General features: G+C 46.8%; 1 protein-coding gene across 5 annotated transcripts in view; it reads left to right on the top strand.

Annotated features, from left to right (window-relative positions):
* The window catches only part of LOC119170217 (venom metalloproteinase BumaMPs1), a 336,963-nt gene that overhangs the window by 224,458 nt on the left and 87,491 nt on the right, over nucleotides 1-25,014 (top strand). For all 5 annotated transcript variants that reach the window (XR_012894142.1, XR_012894141.1, XM_075888614.1 and 2 more), the window contains 2 exons: nucleotides 12,630-12,701; nucleotides 12,763-12,893. Coding sequence is in view for 3 of the 5 variants with exons in the window: in XM_075888614.1 (XP_075744729.1) it covers nucleotides 12,630-12,701; nucleotides 12,763-12,893 (203 nt within the window). In the remaining 2 variants the exon portion in view is untranslated. The remainder of the gene's footprint in view (nucleotides 1-12,629; nucleotides 12,702-12,762; nucleotides 12,894-25,014) is intronic.

Genomic DNA, 25,014 nt, shown 5'->3' on the forward strand with positions numbered 1-25,014 from the left:
TTACCTGATCCTCACCAGCAGCTTTGCCCCTTTGCATGCTCTCCAAAGCTTTTCTGACTTCTTCTATCATTACTGGTGGGGTGTAATCTGGGTTACTGCTAGTTCGTATAGTATTAAGGTCGTGCTTGTCTCGGCTACTGTACAGATCTCTGTAAAACTCCTCCGCTATTTTAACTATCCTATCCATATTGGTAGTTATTTTGCCTTCTTTGTCCCTTAGTGCATACATCCGACTTTTGCCTATCCCAAGTTTCTTCTTCAATGCTTTGACACTTCCGCCGTTTTTCAGAGCGTGTTCAATTCTCTCCATGTTATACGTTCTTACATCGCATACCTTACGTCTATTAATCAACTTCGAAAGCTCTGCCACTTCTATTTTGTCTGTTGTACTTGACACTTTCATGATTTGACGCTTCTTAATTAGGTTCTTCGTTTCCTGGGAAAGCTTGCCAGTGTCCTGTCTAACTACCCTGCCTCCAACTTCCACTGCACACTCCGTAATGATACTCGTCAGATTATCATTCATTGTATCTACGCTAAGGTTGATTTCCTCACTAAGAGCCGAGTACCTGTTCTGCAGCGACACTCTGAATTCCTGTACTTTCCCTCTCAGTGCTAGCTGATTGATTGGCTTTTTTTTGCGTATCAGTTTCTGTCGTTCCTTCTTCAAGTCTAGGCGAATTCGAGACCGTACCATTCTATGGTCACTGCGTCGTACCTTGCCAACCACTTCCACATCCTGCACGATTCCAGGGTGTGCACTCATTATAAAGTCTATTTCGTTCTTATTTTCGCCATTAGGGCTCCTCCATGTCCACTTGCGGTTTTCTCGTTTTCGGTAGAAGGTATTCAAAATCCGTAAATTATTGCGTTCTGCGAATTCTACTAGTAGCTCTCCTCTGGCATTTCTAGTGCCGATGCCATAATCTCCTACTGCCTGGTCGCCAGCCTGCTTCTTCCCTACCTTTGCATTAAAGTCGCCCATCACTATAGTATACTGTGTTTTTACCTTACTCATTGCTGATTCCACGTCTTCATAGAAGCTTTCAACTGAAGCGTCATCATGGCTGGTTGTAGGCGCGTAAGCCTGTACTACCTTCATTTTGTATTTTTTATTCAGTTTAATTACGATACCTACCACCCTTTCATTAATGCTATAGTATTCCTCTATGTTGCCAGCTATGTTTCTGTGAATTAGGAACCCCACTCCCAGTTCTCTTCTGTCTGCCAAGCCCCTGTAGCAAAGGACGTGCCCATTCTGTAGCACCGTGTAGGCCTCATCTGTCTTCCTAACCTCACTGAGCCCTATTATATCCCATTTAACACCGTCTAGCTCCTCGAATAGTACAGCTAGACTTCCCTCACTAGATAAGGTTCTAGCGTTAAACGTTGCCAAGTTCAGGTTCCAATGGCGGCCTGTCCGGATCCAGAGATTCTTAGCACCCTCTGCTGCGTTGCAGATCTGACCGCCGCCGTGGTCAGTTGCTTCGCAGCTCAGAGGTAATAGAGAAATGCTCAGAGTATAACCAACCACTATACATAGCCTTCATAGATTACGAGAAGGCGTTTGATTCAGTACAAATATCAGCCGTCATGCAAACACTGCGGAATCAGGGCGTAGATGAAGTATATATAAACATTCTGGAAGAAATCTACAGGGGATCAACTGGTACCATAGTGCTTCATAAAGAAAGCAACAGAATACCAATCAAGAAGGGTGTAAGGCAGGGGGACACAATTTCCCCAATGCTATTTACCGCGTGCTTACAGGAGGTTTTCAGAAGCCTAGAATGGGAACAGTTAGGGATAAGAGTCAATGGAGAATACCTTAGTAACCTGCGCTTCGCCGATGACATTGCATTGCTGAGTAACTCGGGGGACGAATTGCAACTCATGATTACGGAGTTAGACAAGGAGAGCAGAAAGGTGGGTCTTAAAATTAATCTGCAGAAAACGAAAGTAATGTACAACAACCTCGGCAAGAAGCAGCGCTTCGAGATAGGTAATAGTGCACTTGAAGTTGTAAAAGACTATGTCTACTTAGGGCAGGTAATAACCGCAGAGCCGAATCACGAGATTGAAGTAACTAGAAGAATAAGAATGGGGTGGAGCACATTCGGCAAGCACTCCCAAATTATGACAGGTAGGTTGCCACTATCCCTCAAGAGGAAGGTATATAACAGCTGTATCTTGCCGGTACTTAGCTACGGAGCAGAAACCTGGAGACTTACAAAGAGGGTTCAGCTTAAATTGAGGACGACGCAGCGAGCAATGGAAAGAAAAATGGTAGGTGTAACCTTAAGAGACAAGAAGAGAGCAGAGTGGATTAGGGAACAAACGGGGGTTAAGGATATCATAGCTGAAATCAAGAAGAAGAAATGGACATGGGCAGGGCATGTAGCGCGTAGACAGGATAACCGCTGGTCATTAAGGGTAACTGACTGGATTCCCAGAGAAGGGAAGCGGGTTAGGGGGAGACAGAAGGTTAGGTGGGCAGATGAGATTAAGAAGTGTTCGGGTATAAATTGGCAGCAGCAAGCACAGGACCGGGTTAACTGGCGGAACATGGGAGAGGCCTTTGTCCTGCAGTGGACGTAGTCAGGCTGATGATGATGAATATCGCTCTTTGGAAGGAGCGAGAAACGGACAATAAACTTGGCAGTAACCGCTGATAAACTGTACCTGCTCCTTAGTCCACTGAGTTGTTTTCGTTTCCTTGCCGTTGCAAATTGTAACAAAAACTTAGCGCTGTTGCCATTATCGCAGTGGTAATCGCTACAGGCAGCAGTTGTTCGTGTTTATCAAATGTGCGAATTTTATCAGATGCAGATTCCGTCCCTCCCGAGTAAACAAAAAACAAAACTTAAGTTACACAGTGACTTCCTTACATGACTACCGCTTTATCGCCATTTGTCGGCGTGGCGCAATGGTTAGTGTGCTCAGTTCAGAATTCGGAGGTGGCAGGTGCGATTCACCGCTGTCGCAAGTTTTTTTTTGTTTTTTGCAGGTGCTTTCTACATCGTTTTTAATACAATTATTTTTATTATCTTTAGTGGCAGCTTGTCACGGTGGTTGTGACGCTGCTTCGTGCTCCAGCATTGCCAGCTGGAGCACGCCATCCACCATCCGCTCCACCATAGCCACCATACACTATGTGCCACCAACATTTCCACCGCCATAATCCACCAAAATGGTGGAAGGTGGAATCCACCATTCATATGGTGGACGTTTATTCAGTAGGGCATTAGAAAGGTTTAAACGTTAGGGTTACACTTATGTAACTTTCAGGTTATAGTTGCACCAATATGGGAAAAATTCACCTTTGCATAGGTTACAATATTTAGAGTGTACGTAGCGGCTATTAAAAAGCTCGCTGGGGATTGAAGTTTCGTCACGTCGACCTTAAGCACTTCAGCTACTGCGCAAGAGGGAGAATCGACTGCCACACCTGCTAACACCACCATGCTCTTTTTAGACGTAAGATTGTGTAATCGCTTTGTGTGCTCACTGCGCAAAGAAGGCCTTCAAGAACGCCTGTTCGCGGAGACAGTTCTTACCTTCGCCAATGCCTACCCAGCGAGCGAAGAGTGCCGGTCAATAGTAGAGGGACGGAACTTCAAACCAGTATATCACACCAGTCAACAATAGGGTCACTGCACAACTACGGCTAATTTAATAACAAAAATACAACGTTTTTGGCGTTGCGACGACGTGCACGATCCCAAGGAATGCTGATTCAAGACAGCTACTTGCAAATTGTACCAAAAATAGGGAGACGTTAAAAACGCATGCGTTAGTAAAACGAAACAACATCACCAAGGCGTAAGAAATTCATATGTACCCAAGATAACACGACAATGCTATGCACTACGTTACTTAAATGCCCTATGAACCTCTGCACGATACAAAATCTAATAATGAAAGTCATCCTTATCGGGAAAAACGAATGGTGGGCATGGTGTGAACCACCACCCATCATTATAGTGGATTTATGTAGTTGGTGAATGGTGGGAAACGCCCACCATGGCGCATGGCGGGATATGGTGGGTGCTGCAGTGCCAGCAACGCTTGAGCGCCAAATGGCGTCAGAATCACCTTGACGAGCTGCCACAAAAAATAAAAAAAAATTCTATAAAAACGGTATAAAAAAACACCCGTCCCGTAAAAAAAGGTGCCAGGGAGGATTGAACATGCAACCTGCGGATTCCCATGCGGAGGCACTAATCACTGCGCCATACCAACTTCTTTTTCATGGGATTTAATAAAGTACTTGCGCAATAAAGACAATATCAAGCGAACAAAAGTACAATCAAATCGCGAAAGTAAGCACTCAAGCGTTACTCATAAACACTAAATGGCTAACACAGCGTGAGTTCCTCACATGGAGAGTTCTTCACATCGTGTTATACAAACAAAAAAGGGGTGAGGTCAAACAGTTCTCTACGACGGAGTACCAGTCCTGTCTGAAGTCTAGCTTGTCGTAAATGTTTTTTTTAGGTGGATAGCCATTTGAATGAAGTGTGCACTTGAAGAGGTGGTGGGCTCTGCATTGCAGTCTTGCATTCGTGTCTTCCACAAGATGTGCATACCTATGAGGAAACACATATCATATGGTACTTCATCAAGCGCTGCTGGTAGAAGATAACGTATTGTGTGAGAATTAATGACGAAACGTTTTTTCAGTGCTCGCTGAAGGACATCCCAAAACAGTATGGCATCTTTGCAGCTAACAAAGCAATGTTCAATCGTTTCCGGCACATAACATAGACGGCAGTTAACAGACGGAATGAAAATACCCTTTCTTTCTAACCATGTGTTTACCGCCAATGTTTCAGAGTGGAGTTTATAGAAGAATGTTTTTGAATTAGGTGGAATGTGCATTTTGCGCACTCGCTTCAACACATCGTGGCCTGGAAGATTGTAGTACAGTGAGCGGTACAATGGAGGTGGGAAGAGTGTACTCAGTAGGTCCTTATACGGCACCTTGTGCGATACTGTGCATAGGTATTCTACAGAAAAGCGGGCTTTAAGGAACTGAACTGCGAGGTAAACTTCCTGCATGAATCCCCACAAGCATGGGCGTTCGGAGAAGTTGTTCTTAAAGGCGTTAAACTATGCTATAATGAATGCTCAACTCGTCTGATAGTTAATGGTCAACTCTCCAAGCCACTTTCTATTCGCTCTTCTGTAAAACAGGGATGACCAATGTCACTTCTTTTATTTGCACTTTATCTAGAACCACTGTGTTTAAGCATAATACAGTCGAGTTGCATTCATGGCTTTAGTATATTAGGCAGTGAGGTTATAGTATTGGCTTATGCAGACGATGTCGCATTCTTTTGCACAGATAAACCAAGTGTCGAAATTGTGGTATATACTACTGAAAAGTTTGGCGTAGTATCAGGAGCTCGTTTAAATGCCTCTAAAAGTTTAGGACTGTGCTTTGGCTTGTAGGGTAGCACACCGAACCACTTTGCAGGGATTAATTGGGCAAGAACTTCTCCAACATACCTCGGTGTACCATTGCATGCATATAGATTCAGTGCGCATTACTGGAAGGAACGCGTCCCTAAGCTTGAACGACAGGCCCAGACATTTGTTCCCTATCGACTTTCGATATTTGGGAAATCTGAAGCTTCCAATACTTTCTTAGCGACAAAGCTTTACTATGTATTGCAACTTATTCATTGCGCAAGATTCTATATACAACGCTTTCGTCGGATTTTCGCTACTTTCATATGGTCTTCGACTTTTGAGCTCATGCGCCGTGATAATATATTCAAGCCAGTTAGTGAGGGTGAGTTAGGACTAAAACACCTTTATCTATGGCAAATAGTGTCCCGATTCTTCTTTTTTCGAGACAATTTCGATCCTGTAATCCGTTCCTTCTTGCAGGTTACACTTGTTGATTGCTTACCAGATTTATTTGTTTCATCCAACTTCTCCGAACTGCGCCATACCAACATGAGGCTAGTTGTGTGTTAAATAGATAGTTGACATACCAACTTACGGCTCATCTCCAGTTAAGTTTGTCGTGTACACGACATAGACAAAATCTGCACCTGCTACTAAAGATTGCACATTTATTAAACACAAGCAACAGCTGCCTCTAACAATTGCCACTGTGTTATTAGCACCAGTGCTATTTTTTTACAATACACAACTGCAAGGAAAAAAAACCCAAGTGGACTGGGGAGCAGCAACAGTTTACCGGTGGGGTCTGCTAAGTTTATTACCCGTTTCGCACTCGTTCTAAAGGGTGACATCTGCTCACGCTTTAAGACGCTTCTAGGCTCATTCCATAGATAGGCCCACCTAATTTATTTGATTGAGCATTGGGATGCGTTTTAGCGCAATGTAGAGGGTGGTCGTGCCAGCGCAATGCTGTAGCTCTTTCGCTGAAGCAACAGTTACATCACGGCTTGGACAAAACAGATAACCTCTGGGAAAAAGAGAACGGGACTGTGAGACAGACGTCACGGATACAGCAGCCCCTGTATCGAGTTCCATGTTCACTGGTACGCCGTCAATAGCGACCTCGACCATGATTGGTTTTTGTCCTGCCTCTGCAGCAGGTTTTACACTATTCAAATTGTTTCATGGCAGTTTCAAGGTACTAGCATGCCGTTTATTTTTACTTTTCGATTCTTTTAGCTGTTTGCTCCGGCAAGCATTCTTGATGTGGCCCTTTTTGTTGCAATGAAAACATTTGGCATTCGCATACGGACAAGAGCTGGTGGTGTGTTTCACCGATCCGCAGCGATAACATGAGGTAGAAGCTTCCCCAGTGCTTTTAACTTTGTGCACTTTAAATTCTTGCTGTGCTGTTGAGCGCGTAGCAGATGTGCTTTGAATCGCAGCTTCAATGACTATCGCACGATCAACTGCTGTCTGAAACTTTAACTGATTGTCTTCTGCAAATAAACTTCGTTGTATGTCAGCCCGGAGCAAGCCACAACCAAATCTGTCCCTTAACGCTTGATCAAGAAAAGTACCGAACTCACAAGTTTGCGCGAGTCTACGCAGCTCTGCGGCATACTGAGTAATAGTCTCTTGCGGCAGTTGTGAGCGGCGATGAAATATGGCCCTTTCACCGATAATGGACAGTTTGTGAAGAAAGTGGTTTTGCAGTAAGCTTAGAAGTTCTTCAAAAGACTTCTTTGCGGGAGTCTCAGGAGACGTTAACGACTTCAACAATGCGTACGTCTTCGGTCCTACTAGGCTTATCAAGGTATCAGCCTTCTGATCCTCCGAGACTTTGTTAGCACGCGAAAATGCTTGGAGGTGTTCTTCATAACTAGCCCAATCAGCTGAAGAGTCATCGAATGGTTCTACTTGCCCCAAGTGCGCCGACATCGTTTCGCTGACTTGTCTTCTTGTGGCAGTCCACCAGAGTCCCAAGATCCTCGTCGCCAAGAACTATGTCCTTTTCCAGGGCTTCCGGGTATGAAGACGCCGCCAGTACTCAAACATGCTTTATTCGCATGCCAGCAACATAGCGATAACCAAGAGTGCCGAAGGAAAGTGCCCCCGGCCCACCGCGTGCCAAGCGCTTTTATTCACATCGTGGGCGAGGGTGTTGCGATATGGGCCGCGTGACAGTGTATCGCACAAGCGCGCGTGTACAGATATGCGACAAGTACCCACCATAACAAGCAGCACCCATCGTCTGCTTAGTGCTTCCCAGCATTATCGCAGTGGTGGGAAGGGTTTCTCAGCTTGGTACACCATGTGGCCCACAATAATAAGCACCACCCACCATATGCTTAGGGCTTCCCAGCATTATCGCAATAGTGGGCAGAGTGTCCCATTATTGCCCACTATCTAGCCTCTGCTTTCCACCATCATTTCCACTTTACCCATCCTCTGTACACCATACCACCCAGTATGTCCCGGCATATCCACCATATTTTCCACTACGTCCCAACATATCCATCATAATTTCCACCATGCCCACTATTATTTTACACTACTCCCACCATGTTTTCCAGTATCCACCATGGCATTTTTCCGATAGTGATGGCACACCAGAATGCTGACGCACTAAGCCACCTGCCATTAGGCACCGCATTCTACGAACCAACCTTGCCGGTTGATATTCACATGTTCGAGGCGCAGCCAAACCCTCCACTAACAGCTAATACGATAGCAGCATCAACGAAGGAGTGCGCTGTCGCTAAAGAAGTCTACGCAGCTACACGAGAATGGTGAACATTTCAGCGCACTGCAAGTGAGCTGAGTTAAGCAGCCATTGTGGCTGCGTCACTTCGGGATTAAAAGTTGTGATTCCGGTGGCACTTCGTGAGCAAGCCATATCGTTTCTCCGTGCAGTGCCTCGAGGCATATGGAGATTTAGTGCTGGGTACCCAAGTGGCATGCGTACCCAGGACGTTGGGACGGTGGTATTGCGCATGCGCGAAACCCCAAACAGATGCGTCGCAAGATCTCTGGGGCGATGCGGCCACGCGTCCGCGCGGCCATAAACAACGCTGCCACCACTGGCCTCCTAGCGCAGATTTGCTGCCCCGGCGCACATGCTGGCGCATCATGTTACCTTCACGGCGAGCAAAGCCGAGGCTGGCCAGAGCCGCCACTTTGACTTTTAAGTTTTAGGCGCAAATATTAGAGTAGTTAGCCACTATACAAATAGCATGGCACAAAGGCGCCAAATCTCGGACAGCATGAATCAGCCACCTTGTAAGGTCCACCTTCGCAAGATCTCATGATATCCGCACTGCGGATACTCTAGCCGTCGAGTTAAAGTTAGCCAAAGTGCGAGCACTTATAGTGATTACACGGTTTCAGCCAGATTATAAAAGCTAGAATGGCCTGGAACATGGAAACTAAAATTATGCAAGCCCCCGACCAGCTGATTAGGTGGCGCCATCTATCGCGGCCTTAGTGAAGCAGACAACAACAACATCGTTATTGCAGAAACATTGTCCATTGTACACCTGGCACAAAAAGGGCGCTCTAAAAAAATGGGTGCTCTACTAAAACGCTCTATTGTTGCCATGAGGAGGCGCCGCAAAACACATATGTGGAGGCCAGAAGTGGACCATTACGCGAAATTCACAGTGCGAGATTGCTTGCCTTGTCAATGCAACCACGGATCCCACCAAAGACTCCTATTCTTGAATGGGAAAGGCCAGACGGGCCTTTACACCGCCTGCATATTGATTTTGCTAGACCTATCAAAGGGTGTTTCTCGTGGCTGCAGACGCATACACAAAGTGGCTTGAGGTAAAGCAAATGACTACAACAATATTAGCAGCCGTCATCGACACAATCCGGTCTTTGTTTGCAACGCTTAGCCAATGACGCAAGGTAGTCTCGCACAATGTCTTTTCGTTTCGGTCTAAATTCACGTTTCACAGCAACAACGGCGTACCATCTGTTAAGCCAGCTCCTTACTACCCAGCGACGAACAAATAAGCCGAGCCTACGAGGCATTGGCCGAGCGCTACGTGGCAGAGCTTAACATCGTCCTCACCAATGCTCAGACTGAGACAACGCCGTATCACGCGCTTTTCCTTCAGGCAGGAAAACACGATTCAAAGCACCACAGGGCAAACACCGGAAAGATTGATGTTTGGAGAAGAAGTGAAAATCTAACTGACAGGCGCTGTCCCTGAGCCCTCATCGGAAAGATCATCAGAGGAAGAAAAGCTTCTGCCTAGCAGGAAACTTGAAGTTCGACTACACTGTAAAAAATGAGGAATCTCCTTAACAGGGAATGCTGAAGGTATAGCGGTGCCAAGCGATTCCGTGAGCAAGAATACAACTATCTCCTTAAGACGTAGCCTCTTCACGGAAGCCATGCATTCAGCACAGTTACCACAGTACCCGTTAATCTATTAAGACCGTAGATATTATTCCGTGACTAAAATACGACAATTTCCTTCGAACAAAGCGATCTTACGTATTGTATACGTTATTGCAACTAATACAAAAATGTTTGTATCGTTCCACACAACTGTCTGCTGTATTGTTCTGCACAACAGTCTGCTGTATTGTTCCGCACGACAGTGTGCCGCACCAAAGCTGCGCCATGCAGCTTGCTTTCAAAATATAGCAATGGAGGATTTCATTTAGGTTCTGAGTGCTTGTGAATGTGAGTTATTTGTTTTGTTTGACAGAGAGTTTCGTTGGCTGGACACGCTGTTAATTTAGTTTCTGGGCACACCTTCACCTACAAATGAAGACAGGGTTCATAGAATGATTACAACTTACTATATGTTTTGCACAGGTAGCATGATTTTGTGGAATGAATGCAGTCATTCATGGCTGGCTCCCTGAACCCAGACAACACAAACACAACCTCAGGACGTCCTCAATATGCCTCTGTGAGGACAATATGACGTCTTCAGAATGTCCTCTTATGGTACTTTAATGGCACTAATCCCGTCTTCTTGTCCATACACATAACAACCTCAGCACATCCTCAAAACAACACTTCAGGACTTTTTCAGTATCTTTTCAGAACAATTGCGTGGCCGGTTCGGTACTGTGGGCAGTGATACTACTTATAATTTTTTTGTTTTTTTTATATTTTCTCATAATCCTATGGTGGTTTTGGGACGTTAAACCCCACAAATCAATCAATTATGATATTTTCATACATCCGAAAAAAAAAACACCTGTGAGTTCTCGTGTATATATACTGTATCAATTAACAGAGAGGTGACAAAACAAAGCTTGTTGACTGAAATTTATTTAACAGTATTTAATCAAAACTGACAGCTTTTTTCAGGCATTCAAGTCCGCGTATAGTCTGAAAAAGAAAAGCAGTATAAAGGCGGTCGACACAGCTAAATCAACCACGTTTGTAATATTCCTCAAAAGTTTGACACAGTGTCCTCATCACCACGTGTATCGTGTCCAATGCCCTCACTTATGTTAGAGGCTCCCCTATGACAGCCTGCCAGTACACTCGACATGGGCTTCGACTTCACTTGCCCGAGGTCGGGCCATGTGTCAGATGCAGAAGTCGATCCTTTTCACGTTGGGACCAGGCTGCTTCAAAGCACAATTGATCGTGATTGGCTGGTGTTCAAGAATGCTTCGAACCACACCTCGCCTAGGTCGGCTGGTGACAATACATCCATGATCAGTCTGAACGTTGAGCAGCCCAGTGCACCCATCAACACAGCAATTTACCTACCGCCGTCACCTGCGACTTACACTCTTTCACATATCTCACTTTTAACCATGCACACAAAGAACAAAGGACACGAACCTTCATTAGTACACAGCACCTTCCCTGACAGACCCCATTTTGACAGTCAGTTGGCTTGGAATGGCTTGGCTACTTGACTATCCACAAGGGTGCCGCTTGGTTAATGGTTGCCAGCTGCTAGTTTGTTATTACGCGCTACAGCCACGTATTATGACTAATTTAAGGTTCTGATATTTAGGAACACACTGTTTCAAATGTACATTTCACAATACCAGGTTCGATACCCAAGCCAAATAATTACGTGTGTCTCATTAGGCGGAATGAGTGATTTGAAAGTTTTCTGCCAAAAACAAAAGAAACAAACGAGGTAAAAATATGCAATAACTTTATAACTGTATGAAACGAATGTGGGGAGAAAGTTTTCACGTATGAAACGCATCTACTTGGTGCTCAAAGGTTTTGGGGAATTATATCTAAGTGCACAGTGCAATGCTTTTGCGATCCCTAAAGGTCCTTGACAGGACCTTTTCCGGACCAGTTGTTGCATTCAGAAAGCACTCTAAAAGACGTTTCCGGGTCAAACCAGCTTGTGTCGTCCTCAGTAGGCACTGAGGTCAATGATAACTGTGCAAGGACAATTGTAACATATGAGGACGACCTGAGGACATCGAGTGTTGTCTGGGGAGTACATGTTTGTTGTGTACAGAACACCAAATTGAACAGGAGTCCAGTTGAAATGAACTCTACACAAAGAACACAAGAATGTAGTGTGCAGCAAACAAAGGCACAAAGAGCACAAGACATGTTTATAGAGCTAATCGCGGCACTGAAATGACGAAGATGGGACTGGCCGATCATACACAACCCTGTCCCATCCTTGTGATTTGAAGTGCTACGCTGAGCTTTATGAAAATGTTACACCAACAAGGCCAAAAATTCACCCGTGCTAAGTTCACATTACACCCTCCCTTTCCCCATTTTGCAGATTTCTTTTCGTTGAGCCAATCTGTACATTCAAAGATGTTTCAAACTACCTGTGAAATAATGAGTGTAAAAGGTTTACTCTAACTTGCAATTAGTAAAGCCACATAGAAGTGTTCCCACCTAAGGAGATGGCAGTTGCAGCATATGTTGGCAACAAGTCAGTGAAGGTTGACCAGTTCTTTAGCAATATACACCCTCGTGAACATGTTGTTCTTGGAAGTTAATGGATGACAACAAATAAACCAATATTCTAAGTCCCCCCTCCCCCAAATCTGTCTCCAAGCCACTTTCAAGCACTGTTTGTATAGATGCTATAGCCTTATTATCTAGAACTTAAACCGAGTCTTGGAATAAGCTGCACTGGTGGCAATAGCAGCATCCTCTTTTTGCTGTCTTTAAAAACAATAAAAGAACAATAACATACCTCTGGTCGAAATGACAGTAACTCTCAGTTTTCTGATTGTAGGTGAGCCTGGAGCTTCAGCAATTGAAACCTCCTATCCGTGTCGTTCTAGTAGCATACCAGAGCTCCAGTGAGGTACGTACTAAAACAAGAAAGGCATGTGCCACTTTGACACCAAAATACCGAATTGTTTCAGAAAAGGCCTAATTTTATGATGTTTACGTCTACTGGAAATGTGGACGCGAGTGGTTCTGTAAATAAACTGAGAGAATATGCTTCAAAAGACAACTCGGTTCAAAAATCTGACTTCGTCCTGTTATTCACAGAGTGAGTAACTGCTGTTTCTCTTCTTACATATAAGGTATGCCCCAGAAACGATGTACAAATTCTGGCAACGACTCAAAAAAACTATCATAAAAAACGTTGAGGTCATTTTTGCATAGTACTTTAAAACATGCTATTGTACTAACAACTTTATTCTTGTGCTCCAAGTAAAAAGATGACTAAAACATTAACGGTGCCATATATTCAGCCATCATAAATGAAAGTTGCTGACTGCTACAGAGAGAGAGAAAAAAAAAACATTTCATTAGGCACATTTGGGCAAAGCATGTGGCAACCCTAGTCCGTGTTTTCCATGATAATCTCGGTGACCAATCTGGCCCGTTTAACCAAGGCCTGGTGAACCTCGGGAGGCCGGTTGCAGGGGCATCCTCCTAAACCTTTTTGGTGCGGAAGGGGTACAGAATAATGGGAAGGGGAGGAAATAATTTTGCAACGCACTGCACCGTGACGTAAAGTACTGTTTGGGAGCTGCCACCGCCCGGGCAAGAGTGTGCGTAGAGGTGAGGGTATAATTTTTGCATGATGAGGAGGCTGGGGAACGTATGCGTTTGGAGTTCGCGGAGTGCCACATCTTCCTCTCGCGAGACCGATGGTGAGGGCGGGTGTATGGTGCGTCTAGCTGTAGTGTAGTACGCCAATATGTATTGGTACGTAAGTGGAGGGCCCACTTGGTCTGGACTCCCAGCCTCGCCATGCCGGGCAGCTCGGTGGCTAAGCTCTCGAGCGACCGCGTGAGCGCAGTCATTAATCGGCATGGAGGCGTCACCAGGAGTCCAGAGCAAGTGGATACGTTGTGGGCTGGGTGTTTCGATGTTTTATGCCTCAAGTAGGATGTGGAGGGCTGCCTTGGGAAAACCACATCCCATCAAAAAGGGTCGTTAAGCATGCTGCGAGTCGGTTAGTATGTAAACCTCCACAGGAATGTCAAGAGTGTGTCAGAGAGCAAGCGCTACACCAACGACTTCGCCGTCCACAGAAGTAGAGCTCTGCAAAGAGGCAGCTGTAAGCAATGTTGCGGTGCCATCCAGCACTACCGTGGTGTACCCGTTGCTGCATCGTGCAGAATCGCTATATAAAGTGTTGCCATCAGCGGTGTCACTGAGCATGCACATCAGGTACCGAACACGGGCACGCCGGCGTCCCGCGTCATGCTTAGGATTCATGTTCTCGGGGAGCTGCGCACCTCCAGGGTACAACGTACCCATGGTGGGACACCAATAGCGGTGTCTTCGACGTGATTGTGCAAGACTGGGTATCCCAGTCGCGAGAGCACATGTCGCCCAGTGGATGTGAGCGAAAGGCATTGCCTTTGGCTGGTCCACTGAGCTTCCAATAGTTCTGAGAGTGTGTTATGGATCTCTAGCGCTAGCAGACGCGTTGTAGCAGTGAAGTGTGCGAGGCCGTGGGCAAACTTGGTCGCTTTTCGCAGCATTACGTCTACCCGCACCTGCTCCGACTGGGTAAGTGTGTGAAAAGGGAGACCGTATGTAGTGCGGCTGATTACGCCGGCCTGCGCTAGCCGCAGAAGATTACGGCTTTGTAGTCCTGAGTGCCTGTTTGATACCCGTTGTATTATAGCGAGAATCTGTTCAAATTGTCGGGACAAAAGAGAAACAGTTTAGTCCGCTCTTACGTTCGCTTGAACGTGCAAGCCAAGTATGCGATCACGCTCGACCTGAGGGACGGCAACTCCATTCACCTGCACAACGATCTGGCGTGGCGGCTTGATGCTGTGCACCCGGATAATAACAAGCTCGGACTTGAGAGGGGAACTGATCAAGCTGCACTGTCGTGCGTAGGCGCTAACGATGTCGGCAGCCTGCTGTAGGTGATCCTGAATAGCCCCGTCTGAGCCTCGCGTCGTCCAGATCGTTATGTCGTCTGCATAAATTGCATGGGCGACAACGGGGATCTGATCAAGCTGCTTAGGCAGTCTTGCCAGGGCGATATTAAACAGGATGGGGGACAGAACTGAATCCTGAGTAGTGACGCGACCTGTAAGGCGAATCGTGTCCGGACGGTGTGGTCCTATTCGATGCTAACTGTCTTATCACGTAGAATGAAACGAATGTAAAAATACATGCGGCATCCGCAATTAGATTCCGCTAGATTCTGTGGGATCAAGTCACGTGCCAAGTTATCAATAGCTCCTTTTAAATCAAGGGCGAGGATGGCCCTTGTCTGGCTCGCGACGAACGGCCCATAGCCTCGTTCATGAGATGTAGAAGCACCGCCTGCGTGGAGAGATGTGCCCGATATCTAATCTGTCAGTGCGAAAAAAAAATGACTGTCGCTCGAGGAAAGGCTGCAGACGCCGTAAACGAACGTGTTTCATTACCATTCCAACGCATGAGGTAAGAGATATCGGCCGCAGATTATTTATGGCTATGGGTTTGCCTCGTTTAGGTATTAAAGAAGTATCAACATGACGCCATACCTGTGGTAGTGTACCTTTATACCAATAGTCATTGAAGAGGTTCGTTAGATGTTTAAGATCTGAGTCACTGAGGTTACGAAGGGCAGAATATCGAATGTGATCAGCACCTGGTGCCGTATTTCGACGGATATTTTGAAGAACTACGCGAACTTCATCAACCGTTATGTCCGCGTCGAGTTCCTCGTTAGATTCCAACATGTTTGGGTAGTCAGGATTCTTTGACATGAGTCTGGTAGCGATGAAACGTCGTTCAAGTTCTTTGAGGAGGCCCAATGGATCGTTCCTGTACATATGTGTTAAGCGATGTACTTGGTGAAAAGTTTGCGTTTTGGTAGCGGATGGATATATAAGGGCGTGAAGTATCGACCATGTTTTCGCCGGCTCCAGAATTTCCGAAAGACGCTCGTAGAAACACCGCCAGTTGTTGTGGACGAGGTGCTTCGCGTATTCTTGTGCCTCCTGTGAGAGTTGGTCGATACGCCGACGAAGCCTGCGATTGAGACGTTGATGCTCCCAACGCCGCGTGAGCCCTCTACGCGCCTCCTACAGATGCAGAAGGTGTGGGACCACGTCAGGGTTCGCGGTTGTGGTAGCGACTGCGCGCGTACACGCATCTATGTCATCGGAGACTCTAGCCATTTGTCATACTCTGACTCTTCGGTAAAGTTTTGTCCACGCTCTCTGAACCGCACCTAGTCCGTAGTACGCACCTTCCGCTCGGGACAGCCTGCATTGTGTAGTGTTAGTATAGTGGCCACAATATAGTGGTCACTGCCGTGATGTTCGTCGAGAGGACCATGTGATACTACTGGTCTTGTGTTTTTGGAAAAGGTGAGGTCGGGGCATGTGTCTCGTGAGACAGTGTTCCCTATGCGAGTAGGGTGTCCGAGATTTGTATGCAATGTGTATCTCAAGTTGCATATATCGTCCCAGATCCTAGTTCGCTTTGCTGCTGATTTGAGGCAACACCAGACTGTGGGCGCAGCGTTGAAACCTCCGCACACCAACAGGGTGCGTCCAAGACGCCCAAATTTTTTTAGGAGTTCATAAAATGAATGGGTGCGCGAGCGGGGAGATCTATACACGTTGAGTGTATAGAAACTGCAACTTTACTTGCCCTGGGTGATTATTTTAACGATTTGATGAGAAATATCGATGCTTGTAGTGTGAGTGTTGCATGTGATGTTTTTTGGAAACTAAGACTCTAACGAGTGGAGAGTTACCTGCAAAAGAGTCGAAACCAGATAGAGTTGGGGAGCAGTTTGGCTCTTGTAGGACAATTACATTTTGAGGATAGGTGGCCATAGCAAAGTACTGTTGCAGGGAGCCCCTATTTTGTCGGTATCCCCGGCAGTTTTAATGCCATACCATGATTTGCTGCTGGTTAAGACACGTCATCATCATCGTGAGAAGAAGTGGTCGGGTGGAAGTATGGGTGCGTCCACCTTGCACCTGGAGTGGGGGCTGAGGCCGCACAGCTTGAGAATTTGCTAGGAAGCGGCGGACTCAAACCTTGAGACTAACTCAGCAAAGAGGGAGGGCATGCGCTCCTTTGATGCCTGTATGACGGCTATCTCCTGCCGAAGCACTAGAGGCTGCTGTCTCGCACAATCTATAGCTACTTGAATTCTTACGTTCGTATGCATCATTGCTGACTCCAGCTGCGCATGCATCTGTGCGTAACATGCTTCCATATCACGGCGTAGCTGTACGATTTCTGGGAAAGGGTCGGAATTGGTATTGAGGTCGTTGTTACAATAACACTTCTTCAACGGTCTGCGATTATAAGTGCATAGATAGCATTTACAGCGCTGATATGCATGCCGATGCCGTAAATTGAACAATGCAATTCTACATTCCTCAGCCCATAAATACCAGGCCACAAACTAATGGCGTGCGCAGTCGATTGCAGCCTCGCAACTTTATAATACAGACTTAGTCGGTCTGACATTGATTCGTGAGTCTTGTTGATGGCGTGTGAGTGCTGTTATGTTTGAGTCCACGAGAATTAGGGGTCCAATTGCGAGTGAGTCCGGTTTAGCAACATTTTCATGACAATGGGCGCGAGTGAGCCCTAAGCCCAAATGTGTTGCTTTAGTGAGTGTGATTAGGCTCCATGTTTTTAGCCAACTTGTGCACCCCTCAACTCAGCTTCTTTCTTAATATCAGCCTTGTGTAGGCTCAAGTTTATACTCACGTTCACTCGCGTATTCTTCAACGCACTAACGTTTCAAGGCCAGGTCAATAGTTACTGATCTGTGGCGTCAGTTACGCAATGAGAAGAAGCTTCGAGCTCGCCTGCGTAACCTCTCTCATGACATTTTTTTTTTGGTAAACAAATATATCCTGCGGGTCACATACCTAAAAAAAACATGTTTGTTCCCCCTTTCAGGAATCAGTTTAAGAACTCCAGGAGACACGATATGTCCTTGAGTTTGGCGGAAGAAAAAGAAGGGAGGGGGCATTAGCTCACACGATTGAAGCCCACCGCGTCCGCCAAACATGTGATGAAAACGTCATAACTGGCGGTAGCTTTCAGTACTTTCAGTGTTGTTGCATCTTCGAGCCACCTCCACGAGCTGGCCTGTGTACGCCGAACCAGTGCATTCCGATTGAAAAAGCTACGGGGCACAGTATTTCGAAGTATCGGCAAGTCTCGCTGTTGGCTTGATTTTACGTGTTCGGCTGACGGCACGGTTTGCCAATGGCACGGCTTGCCAAGGCTGCCCGCGGCACTGCTTGCACGGCTTGTCACGGCTTGCCAAAACTGCCCGCGTGATACGGCACAGCTTGCCAAGGGTGACCGCGTGAAGTCATACTCCCTCTTTTAAATTCCTTTTCCTGCATGGTCCTGGGTGGGCGTAAGAAGGCAGCGTTGCAGAAGGCAGTCAATGTGGAAAGGCTGCATGGAGTGTTCCCAGTTTTTGTTTGGGGATCAGAATGGGAAAGGTCCAGCCGGAAAAATTTATTCAGTCGCGTGAAGAACGGGGGTCTCGGACGGGCGTACTTATTTTTAAGACAATTAGTAATTGAATTTTTCTTTTTTTATGACGTCAGTGATCTGTTTTTGCATATGGTAGGCCAACTCAAATTAGGCAGTGCCTTACCGAAACTTGTCAATACTGATGGCCGGCCCTTTCCGTTGCGTAGCTATCTCAAGAAAGTGGTACAGAGCGTACGTTTTTTATCTGTCCCATTTGTTGAAATATCTAGTAAGTGTTAGAATAAAATATTTGTACAAACACGTATGTGATATGGTTTTCGGAGTACCATTTTAAGGGGCTATATAAAGTGAAGATCGGGACAAAATGTCCTGAAGTGCGTGAAAGTACCAGGAGGGCTGAAAAAATTCTTCTTCAAGTTAAAGAGAGGAACACTATTCGTAAATAATTTTACAGAGGAACGGGGCTCTTTCACACCATGGAACCACACTGCTTGATTTGTGAGAAACCATAAACAATAGACCATATTTTTTAGGGGCGAAGCTCCTTAAACCATGGGTCGTGCCCCAATGTTTGTAGTAGTAGCAGTAGTGGGTAGCCACTTCTTGTTTAGTCCTTGGAATGTCCGCTGGATGGCGGTGCTTGTATATGATTAGTATATGATGAAAAGTTGTGAGATGGTGGTACTTGGAGTGTTTACTAGATGGACGGATGGACAGAGGGACAGATGGTTGGACGGACAGGAAAACAAATGCACGCACGGGAGCATGAAAGGACGGACGGACACATGGAGGGATGGATGCATGTACTGACGCGTGGACGGATGGAAGCACGAACGCACTGACAAATCCTTCTCCCCACTGATCATTCGCTCCGATGATATGCTGTGATTTTTTCTCATTGGACAATTTTGAGAGGGCAACAAAGAAAGCTTTTCTTTTAGAGCCGCATGTTCCGCACAGTATCTTGCAATGAAGATTGAAAATCGCGCACCATTTTATGAGTTGATGTTCGCCAGTCTCCGCTGTATGTCGCGTGCGCAAATGGCCGCATACCACTTCAGCCCGGTTGGGGAGTCAGCCGTCATTTGAGGCGAAGCATGGCTGCATTCATTGAGTGTAGCAAAATACAGGAGATCGTGCTAGAATGAGTGTCAAGGTTTCGCAACCCTTAAGCTTTTTTAAGGGGACAACATCAATCCAAATGGGACTGGTGGTCATGCTTGTTGTTTTTCATTGTATTATGTTAGTGCCCAATATTTACCATACAAATTGTCCCAACCAAGCATTTAAACAAGTACATTCTGTGGCCTAGCGGTTGGTTCCATGCACTGCGGATGGAGAAGTCGTGGGTTTGGTGCCCCGCGACAGATCATTTTCTTCTCTTTTTTTGCAGTGTCTGAATATATATTTTACAACGTCATAGCCATGACGGAAGCACGTCAGCGGAGCCGTGTCGACATAAAATGCTTTCGTGTTCAGAAAAAAATCACCGCCTATGTAGGCGTCCTGATGCTCAAACAGCGAAGCTAAAACTTGACGCATCAGCTGGTGGCAGACGTCGCAGCCAAAGCAACCCTAGATAAGGTGGCGTCGGCCCCGGTCAGCGCGTTTCAGTGTATGCATCACGGACCCTGCTCACTGTACAATGCCGTATCTTCGGCTAGCGGTTCTCGCTTGCATGGAGTTCGGAAGGCTGCCGGATCCTAGGTGCGTTGTGTCTGCTTGCGCTTCGCCGACCGGTCCTGTTCTTGTGCCCACTGATGCCCACACTGCTCCATCTGCCCGACAAACATGGAGTGTTTAACGGATTAGTTGTCATCGCTGTTCCGGGAAAGTTCACTGCAGTTCGGGTGGTGGCAGCACCAGTGCCCTCTCATCCTGGAAGTTCGAAGTTGAATCCACCTGCGACGCCGAACTGTTCGGGTCCACGTTAGCACATCACGTAATGTTTGTTTACATACGTATATTGCTTGTGGACCTGTTTGCCCGCTTTTTCGGCTGAGGGGCGATGCGGGTGCGCGTGCATATTACGGCCTGAAATGCCACCCTACGCATCAAACTCTTTTTCCCTTCCATGCTCTATTGTTTCTCTTCCACCTCTAACCTCTGTGTAGCGCTGTCTAGAAGGCTGCCAAAAAGACAGTGCTGCAGTTAAAAGGCGAAAGCCTTCAATCACTCATGATCACGCCCGTCTGTTCATCTGTCCGCCCCCCCCGTCCCCCTGAACGACCTGACATGGTGCCAAGTGGCCACAGGGGTCCACATACAGCGGCCGTTCGTGTCGTACTCTACAGCACTTTGCTTGCGTAGCTTCACTGTGCCCAGCGTCTCCTGTCATTCAAGAAGGGAGACGCGTGCATCGCATTCCAAATTTGACCTACGCCCTAAATAGCAGGAGGCATTCGCCAAACACACATCAGTGTTTACGAAGTGTATTTCAATTTTGGTAGCGAAGCTCTTTAAAGCGGCACCCGTACGTCCCTCGTCATAGTACGCAACATGTCTCACGCTTTGACCTGCAAAGTGGTGCCGGTGGCAGATTTCTCCTGTGCTTTGTTGAACAATAAAAAATTCGCAGCGTGCGTGTTAACTAAAAGCCGAATTCTCCTGTCTCTCATTCCCCACTAGCAGCCATTGGCATGTAAATTGAGCACTATCTGAGAAGAAAGGGTTGCTACGTTATACTCGTTGGGCGTGACCTTCTTTGTTTTAGTTAGGTTTAGCGAGCGTAGGGCCGCAGTGCCATAAATACAATGAACTAGTATATACCATTAACTCGAGGTGGTTAAAAGTGGGAAGTAGACAAGCAGCGCAAGCCGTAAGAAAGTGTGCGTGTGCACATCTCGTTTAGTTTTTGGAATGTCCGCTGGATGGCGGCGCTTCTATATGCGGAATAAATGATGAAAAGATGTGAGATGGTCGTACTTGGAGTGTTGACTAGATGAACGCACGGACACACAGACAGATGCATGAACAGATGCATGGATGGCTGCATGGACGGATGGATGCATGGACAAACGCAGGGACGAACGCACGGATGGACGTGTGGACGCACGAACAGACGCACGCACGGACGGGCGGAAGGACGCACGGACGGTCGCACAGACGGACGCATGGATGAACGGAAGCAAGAACGAATGGATGAACGGATGCTTAGCCCCACTCTTCATCATTCAACCAGAGGATATGCTGCCATTTTTTTCTATGTTTCTCTTTCAAAGCGATTCTTTTGAAAGTGCTGCGCGTTCACGTACCTTCCCCACATTCTCCTAAAGGCGCTGTGATGTGTTCCCATGGGGATACTGAGCTTGCGTCATTTCTTGGCTTCAACCGCTCCTATCTCTCCTCTCGCGCGATGAACGACGTCGCTGATGCAGCTCCCTATGGCACACGCACTTGGTTGCGACGTACGAAATGACGTAATTGATAGAACATCCAATGAAGACGTTAGCTCTTCGCGTGGAGACCCTTTTGTTTTTTCGCCTAGCCATGCACAGCTTTCGCTGTGCAGCCCCGCCGCGGTGGTCTAGTGGCTAAGGTACTCGGCTGCTGACCCACAGGGTGCGGGTTCGTATCCCGGCTGCGGCGGCTGCATTTCCGATGGAGGCGGAAATGTTGTAGGCCCGTGTGCTCAGATTTGGGTGCACGTTAAAGAACCCCAGGTGGTCTAAATTTCCGGAGCCCTCCACTACGGCGTCTCTCATAATCATATAGTGGTTTTGGGACGTTAAACCCCACATATCAATCAAGCTTTCGCTGTGAAAATTCCCAGCCACTCTTACCTCGTATTCGAAAGTACGAGATCAAAAGGTGCCACATAGAGCGGTGATTCTACGATATATGGGTGAAATTGATCTTGGACACAAAAGGACCGATTACTTGGATCACTCAGTCACGGAGTAGTGAATACTTATATTTATCTGTCAATCTGAGTGAGAACACGTGAGTAATAATTTGGCGAGATGGAGTCTGGGTGAGGGTGCTTCAAAAACATTTCGGTCATTCTATGCCCTTTAGTAAGCTGGTTGGGAAAATCTTTCTCGAGTCTGGTCGCAGTTAGCCGGGCAGCAAAATATATCTCATAGGTGAGTCTAAGTGATTTCCGCTTTTTTGAAGAGTTTAAAAATCATCACCGTATTCACTAAGTGAATGTTGTTAGAGGAGCTGGCTCGAGGATGATTGGGTAAACCGCAAATCCTCGATACACATTTCTTTCCCTGATGTGCAGACGCGAGAACGTTGTTACTTATACATACACAATTTTCATGTATTTGCCAGGATTCACAATCCCAAAATTACCATATGATTATGAGAGATGCCGCTTAGATGGCTCCGTAAATTTTGACCACCTGGGATTTTTTAACGTCCGCCTAAACATAAGCGCACGAGCCTCAAGACTCTATGCCCTTATCAAAAGTGTCACTGCCGTGGCCGGGATTCGATACTGCGACCTGCGGGTTACCAGCCTAGACCACCATGCTGGGTCCACAACATTCATGATTTTGAATTTATTTGCATGCACAACAAAAATTTTGATTAACCATATATATATTATATACACAAGAGGGGTTCTTTTGCAAAGTAAAAGAAGGGGGATAATTGCTTCATAATGCAAAAGATGATACTTTAAAAAAGTGCACCACCCGCAGGATTCTCTGCTTCTTCGTACAGGTCACTAGACAAAATTTTTTGATGTGCATGTTTCGAGCATTCTACGTCTCCATGAATTGGAGCACATCGGCTGCGTTCAAGACGCAATCATATTCGATGTCATCAACGTGTGCGTTGAAAAACTTCCCGTTGAGAAGAGCAAGGGTAAAGTCGGTCGAGCGGTCGACGTCTTGTCTCAGAGCACGAAGGCACCGTTGCATTAGCGTGGACAATCTGTGCTGCTCGAGACGCCAAACCTCGCCGACCATATTCTTGTGGTGAATGGGGTGGTGAAAACCTATTTATTTATTTCGAGGAAATTTTCTGCGGAGAAGCTCGGAGTAGTCGGAGATTCTTGCTTTGCGGTAGAGGCCCTTAGTCCAGGGCTCCGCTCGCAGCAGCCACTCTGTGGGCTCGGTCGATTACACTTAAGTAATTTTCCAGGTTCTCGCTGGCCAGCAGCTACTCCCATTGCTCTGCTGTTAGATTTTGTAATGGTTTTAAGGCTGTAATTGCCCGACACTCCCACGTGACGTTTCAGAGTAGCTTTACCTGAACACTATGGGCAGAGAGGAGTATGCCGAAGGACGCCTTTTACTCAGAATGTGCAAATTTGGAAACGTGCGGGTTTGAATTTGGCTCCAGCTGATCGAATCGTTTTTATTTAGTGGTAGGTGTGGTAGGAAATAAGCTTTTCTAAGTCCTCTGTAATGGTTTAGGGTGGCCGAATAGTCACAAGAAACGGGAACAAGTTCCTGAGGGGCCTAGTTGGAAGGTGCTCGGCCCGTTCACGCTCGAGCTACCCAATTCGCTGCCTCATTTCCCTCCAGTCCCATGTGACACAGAGTTCATATAATGCGAAGCTAAATGCCGAGTGGGTGTGTATGGGAATGCTCGCCAGTGCCTCTAGCGCTCAGGATGACGTTGAGAGCGGGTTGGCTGATGCGCCCTTGTAGGTAGTTGCGGCAAGCTGCTTGAGAGTTCCTGAAAAATGTCAGCGACCGACTGTAGCCGAGGGCGAGAGCGAGTACGATGGCAGTTTCTTCTGCCTTGGTGATGTTGTGGCACTTCACGGAAGCACTGGCACGTTCTGTGAGAGTACGGCCTATGACTGTGGCTACTGTCTTATTCTTTGCGTGGTCGTAGTTAGCGGCGTCCACACAGTATGTAGTCTTCTTGTGCACATCAGTTTGCTCGAAGGCTTCCACTCTGGCTTTCCGTCAGCCCGCATGTAGTCAGAGATACATATTGCGGAGAATTGGGGCGACCTTATAAGTGGCACGAAGTTGGTCTGTAATGGGCTTGCGATGAGCTGCGTCGGGAAACTTGTCGATGAAGCCAAGGCGTAGGAGCAGGTCATGGCCTATAGGTGTTTGCGTGAGCCGCTGCAGTTTTGTCGCGAATGGTGCATCACAAAGTTCTGCATGAGTGTTGTGTAGACCTAATGCGAGGAGCTGCTAAAAGGAGTGCCCAGTGGTAGCTTGAGTGCCACTTTGTAGGCCCTGCGGAGCATTGCGTTTAGTCGGTCCTGTTCGCCTTTGTAGAGGCACTGATAGGTCAAACTGAATGTCATCCTACTTATCACGAGGCAGTGTTTGAGTTTCAGGTTGTCCTCCACGCGCATGCCATTGCGCCGAGTGGCCATCCGAGATATCATTCGGGCCGCTCGCAGTGTAGCGGTGCGCAAGAGGAAAAGTTTGTGATTCACATGGTGGCTTGACTGTATCCACATGCCTAATATTTGAATGGTGGGTGTCTGGGTGATTTGTTGGCCAGCAAGGACAACCTAGATGTGTGAGCCTTGATCGTTCTGCGCCGATGGTAGGAGCTTTTGTCGACAAATTCGTAGAAGCTTCTTCGTAGGCCTGAACATAACTGCACACGCGCTGCCCGCAACGAAGAGCCTCGAGACCCTCGAGTATGGCTTGGTGGCTGAAATTGTAAACGCACCCTTAATGTCTAAAGCCAAGATAATGTTTCTGCTTGCAATGATTTCTTTAATTGTAGCAGTATATCCTGGCTTGAAAGGTGTGCCCGGAACTCGTGCACTGAGTGGGGGGGGGGGGAGAAGT

The sequence above is a fragment of the Rhipicephalus microplus genome, chromosome 3 (assembly GCF_043290135.1).
Source record: "Rhipicephalus microplus isolate Deutch F79 chromosome 3, USDA_Rmic, whole genome shotgun sequence".
Classification (NCBI taxonomy): Eukaryota; Metazoa; Arthropoda; class Arachnida; order Ixodida; family Ixodidae; genus Rhipicephalus; species Rhipicephalus microplus.